This window comes from Aulonocara stuartgranti, assembly GCF_965226115.1.
Source record: "Aulonocara stuartgranti genome assembly, chromosome: 6".
In the NCBI taxonomy this organism is placed as follows: Eukaryota; Metazoa; Chordata; class Actinopteri; order Cichliformes; family Cichlidae; genus Aulonocara; species Aulonocara stuartgranti.
The window spans coordinates 6601024-6606161 of NC_138944.1; the positions used below are offsets into that span (position 1 = coordinate 6601024).

The 5138-nt window shown below is 39.1% G+C and overlaps 1 protein-coding gene across 3 annotated transcripts; it reads left to right on the forward strand.

Annotated features, from left to right (window-relative positions):
* Positions 1-767: 767 nt before the first annotated feature.
* On the forward strand, positions 768-3822 carry LOC309708539 (uncharacterized protein). 3 transcript variants are annotated; one of them, XM_082536662.1, is made up of 5 exons: positions 768-953; positions 1860-1978; positions 2110-2258; positions 2972-3136; positions 3214-3822. In XM_082536662.1, exons 3-5 carry the CDS (start codon positions 2202-2204, stop codon positions 3379-3381), a joined length of 390 nt encoding a protein of 129 aa, XP_082392788.1. In that variant the 5' UTR covers positions 768-953; positions 1860-1978; positions 2110-2201; the 3' UTR covers positions 3382-3822. The 3 variants fall into 3 exon arrangements, with proteins under 3 accessions (XP_082392788.1, XP_082392786.1, XP_082392787.1); XM_082536660.1 differs by lacking the exon at positions 1860-1978; XM_082536661.1 differs by lacking the exon at positions 768-953 and having other exon boundaries at positions 1686-1978.
* Positions 3823-5138: the final 1316 nt, after the last annotated feature.

The window sequence follows — 5138 nt, forward strand, 5'->3', positions numbered from 1 at the left end:
AACCATCATACGTCAAAGAACCTTTTTATTTTGTGGATGGTTCTTCAGCTATTACAAATGGTTCTTTAAAGAACAAAAGGTTCTTCATCCTTAGCAATTTAAGTTTGATGGTGTAAATGGCATAAATATTTATTCACTATAACGAGGCTGTGAATTATACTGTGTTTTCTTTGTGTGCATGTATGTGCGAAGGGGGAGGGCGGGTTACCTGGCAATTACCCTTTAAGAGAAGATGGTAGGAAACTGAATATTCAAATAAAAGTTAGAAATATTTGCTTAAAAATATACTGGTGGCAGGGGTGGGGGCCAAAGCCTAAAGACCCTAACCCCCCCCCCCCCCCCACACACACACACACACACCCCTAACCCCACAAACACATTATGAATATGGTGAGTTAACAAACAGTAGACACAATACACACATTAAAATACTGTACTTTAGTTTTAAATTTTAATAAAGCATTACTATTTTCTACTCCAAGGCATTACTTTTGAGATTATTATATATTTTTGAAAATATAGCATAATGATAATATTAGTTATTGTAAACTTTACAAACCACCCAGCAGTATGTAAAGTCAAATTATAAGATACAAGTAAATAACAATTGCAGAACAGAATGTCAGTGTAATGAACATACACTTCGTTTTGACAAAGCACAGCTTAGGTAAATGATCTGAGTAGTTGTTCATCACTGAGCAATTTGTTAATATGTGTTTCGAGCCAAATAAATGACAGGGAGAGAGAGTGACGTCAGAACACGTCATACTATAACCTTCCGGGAGCGGACGGAGGGGGTCAGTCGTTGGGATGCGCATGCGCAGACAGAGTGTGCGAGCGGCGGGCCTTGACCTTTCGGGGAAAAAAACTCACGGACGGTGACAGCGAAACGGATAGCAGTCTTCAGTACCTGCTGGACTTTGAAGCTCTGGATTCTGGGACTGTTAGAAAAGGTAAAACATTTTCATTAAAACCTTATTACTGTTTTGTTTTTGTTACTCGTCCTTGTAGCTTGCTGTTAATGTTGTGCTAACAGTAGCGATTGGCTAGATACGTTAGCCGTTGAGGTCAGCGCAATTTAGTATCCGGTATACAGAAACAGTTTTCCTAACAAAACCACTGTTATAATTAAGTGAAGGTGCTCCCAGCTAATTTGAACCTTTGGCTTCTAAAATATGTGGTTCAATTGCGTGCTGCGTACATAACCTAATGTCAGCTAGACCTAAATTAAAATTTAATATATTGTTAAAGTCACTAAAATGGCGCCTGAAGCCTGTTATGACGTGAGCTCTGTGTCTGCTCTAGAAACCCTGAAATTCTGTAGATATGAGCTGTACATTAAATACTCACATGAACCTGTACTTTGAATTCTGTATGAGCTGTATAAAATACAGCTATGCATAAGTGTTTTGAATGAATAATTAGATTAGATGACTCTTTATTGTCTAATCGAATTATATATCAAATCAAATCACTTTTTATTGTCACATCACATGTGCAGGCACACTGGCACAGCACATGCGAGTGAAATTCTTGTGTGCGAGCCCCACAAGCAACAGAGATGTGCAAACACAACAACACAAACGAGCAAAATACAAGAATGGCCAACCTGAAACTAATAAATAATATAGAAAGTGGTTCTTTAGACTGATGCCATAGAAGAACCTTTTTTGGTGCCACAAAGAACCTTTCAAACATGAGAAGGTGTGTCTTTGACTGTTCCTGCATAACTTAGTTTCGGACTAGTTGACAAGTTATGCTCCGGTCATTTGATGTTTCCAAGATAGATGTTCTTTTGTAATATAGTTAAATTTTTTTGTATATTTCATTTATCCACCATCATACATCATACATACAAGCTAAGAAGAGGTCGTTATACTAACAAGAGGTATCAACGCTGGGCCAAAGTTCAGCACATGGTTAAAGTTTGTAATCCAGCCAGGGTGTAAATATCACTCAGCAGCCAGAGCTGAAGCAGGTAGCATCAACACATAAATCTACTCTACCCGGCTTAAATCACAAGACCACTCTCCATCACTCTGACCAAAAAGCTGTAGATTTTTCTTGTTTGCACAAATTAATCCAGATTCACATTAACTGTGTTCACAGCTCCAACAAAATGAGGAAGAGGAGGGGCAGAAACACAATTAGATTGAATTACAATTGGATGGAAGTTGAGGACAAGGAGAAGGAAGCTTTGGATGAGGAGGAAGAGAAGCAGCAGGAGCATCTTTAGGGATCCCTATGATGTCATTGAGGTTGGTTTCATTAATATGGTCCTCTCACAAAGAGAGATGACTTGTTTTATTTCACGTACTTCCTGTATTAAATAGTGATGTGCAAAATGTTGTGAAAAACCATGGAGCAGGTACGTATAGTGCATCTGCAGGTAAATGAACATCAAATCTCTAAGACAGACTGAAATCTGTATATTTATCACCCTTATGATAAAACCCATGTCAGCCATTGGTTTATGGACTTTGTATTTTGAAGCCTCAACATTTGCATTATTGCTGTTGCTATGTTGGGACCATATTAGGATGAGGGATCAGAATCTGGAGTCATGCACACTTTTGTTTCATTTAGTGTGTATCCATAAGATTCGTACAGCAGATCCAAGTTGTGCCTTGAAAACAGGAAAGTCGTCTGCATAGAGGAGAACTGTAATAGCAGGCTTGTACAAAGTGAGGCTTTGTGCTCACATTTGCTGCAAACACTCATTTTACCCTGTTTTGATGCAGATTTCACTTGAAATCAGGCAAGAACTGGACTTATTTTTTACAATGTGTTCTTGTGAATTGATTGTGTATCGCATATGTTTGATTGATTTGACTTTCTGCAAGACAACAGTCGTCCACTGGCCAAAACAGTTTTCCAAATACCTCCACGTGATCTAGCCTGGATTTAGAAAAGAATAGCAAAAAAAATCTGCACCTCCTGCTTCAGATGCAATTTGTGTTTGTGTGTTCAGAGGCAGCGGCGAGAGGGGAGACCTCGGGTCATCCAGCTGGAGAGCCTGACCAGGAGGAGTCGAACATTAACTCAGCTCTTCCAGGGCACCCTGCAGACTCTGCTGTTGGCATCGACGAGGGATGACGTGAACGCCAAACTGGAGTCCATCACAGGTCAACTGCAGGTATGCGAGTCAGACCTTCTGAGGAGGGTTTCACTTTTCTCTCTTCTTTATAATTGACTCTTTTCTCTCTCTTTCAGCTCCTTGTTTCAGAGTGGGAGGGGTTTGAAGCACAAAGGGAGGAACTTGTCGTTTGGTTGGCTGATATGGATGTCCGCCTGAGTGAGGTTGACCAGCTGACAGGAAACACCAGTGAAAAACTGAAACAACTGCAGGTGTGGGCTTGTTTTGATATGACATATATTTGATATGAAACATACGTCAGAGACATTATCCTAAACTGGACTAACAAAGGACCATGAGTACAACATGAAACGTACATTACATAGCGTAAGGCTGAAGTTCATTGATCATTTTAATCATAAACTTGTTGTTGAAATGTTTTTACTGAACATGCAAACATCTGCTGATGAAAATGTGTTGATTTATTGGTCTGTTATGAAGCTATTGCTATTTCTAATGTGTTTTATCACTTTCTGATGTTTTATTAATTAAACAATACATGTATTGTTGTGTTATCTGTAGCTATAGTATTTATATATATTTATTTATAGTATAGCCAATATATTTAATTATTACTGTTTAAAACACTAATATGTGACATGTATTAGTAGTGATGTTGTGCTGAGGGTTAAAATGCCTTTTTGTCTTTTGGTAACTACAAAATGACAATAAACCATTAATATATGTCTATGCTGTGCTCGTATTTATTTTACCCTACTCAAATTCAATTTATGATGCATTTTATTTTGAAAGATTTAAAATGGTTTTTTTTAAAGAACCACTCAAAAAAGGTTCTTTAAAATGGTTCTTTAAAAGAACCATTTTTAAAAAGGTTCTTTGGAAAAACCATTAAAGGTGCCCCAAAGAACCATTTCTTGATGGTTCTTTGGGGCACCTTTTAAAGGTTCTTCAATGAACCCCTGAAAGAAATGGTTCTTCAAAGAACCATTGTTTGAAAGGTTCTTTGTGGCACCAAAAAAGGTTCTTCTATGGCATCAGTCTAAAGAACCACTTTGGATTCCAGTTGGCACCTTTATTTTTCTGAGTGTATGTATTTCCCCGGACCTCCCTGCATCCTCGTTTCTGGTTTGTGTTATTAGTTCTACCCAGTTTAGGTTTTCCTGTTTCATGGTACCCACACCGTTGCTGTTTGTATTTTCGGTTGTCAAATAAACACTCATCTGCACCAGAGCTGCCGCATTTTGGGTCCTATTTCAACTCCACACGGCTTGCCCCGCAAACCGTGACACAAACAGCTTTAAAAAGACAAAGCAGGACTTCCCGGTTTTGCTTAGACTACATCAATATATTGATGTCCATTTTGCCATCTCTGGAGGATGTCAAGGATTTCAAATAGGTGATGGAGTATGTCACATACCTTTCAATTTCTTGTGTATTCATGTCAAATGGCCGTGGAGAGATCGATCTGCTGCACAAAATGATGTATGCACGCATCATGTGATGAGGTACAGGGCTGAGGTTTTAGGCTGAGAACCCTGTAATTCATTACAGCTGTGTGAGTGTTCATAGCTGTGTGTGTGTATATATGTGAGAATGCGATGTGTGATTCATAAGATGAAACCCGCCTGGCTATGAGGGAACTCATTAGACTCCTGTCGTCTCACCTCCCGGTTGGAAAAATACCTGGCATCTGGGAGTTTATATTCCCTCTTCGTTACAACTCTCTCATTCTCACTCTTTATTGCTGCCACACTCTTTGCCACAAAATCCAAGAGCAATCACCAATCAATCTTGTACACTCACCTTGTTCTCTTCTGCTGCTAACTACCTCTTGCCTTCTTCTGTTTTTGTTCTTCAAGTATTCAGCTGAGTTTTCACTCAAATTCAGACACATCATCGTCTCCCGCCTTTGTATCATAACCCATTACAGCTCATCAGGCTCATCGCCTCATCCCTCTGTAATCATGTCATCTGTGCATTTTAAACCATCCTTCTTACGTCACCTAAGTTATCTATCACTCTTCTGCCTTGTCTCCTCTAT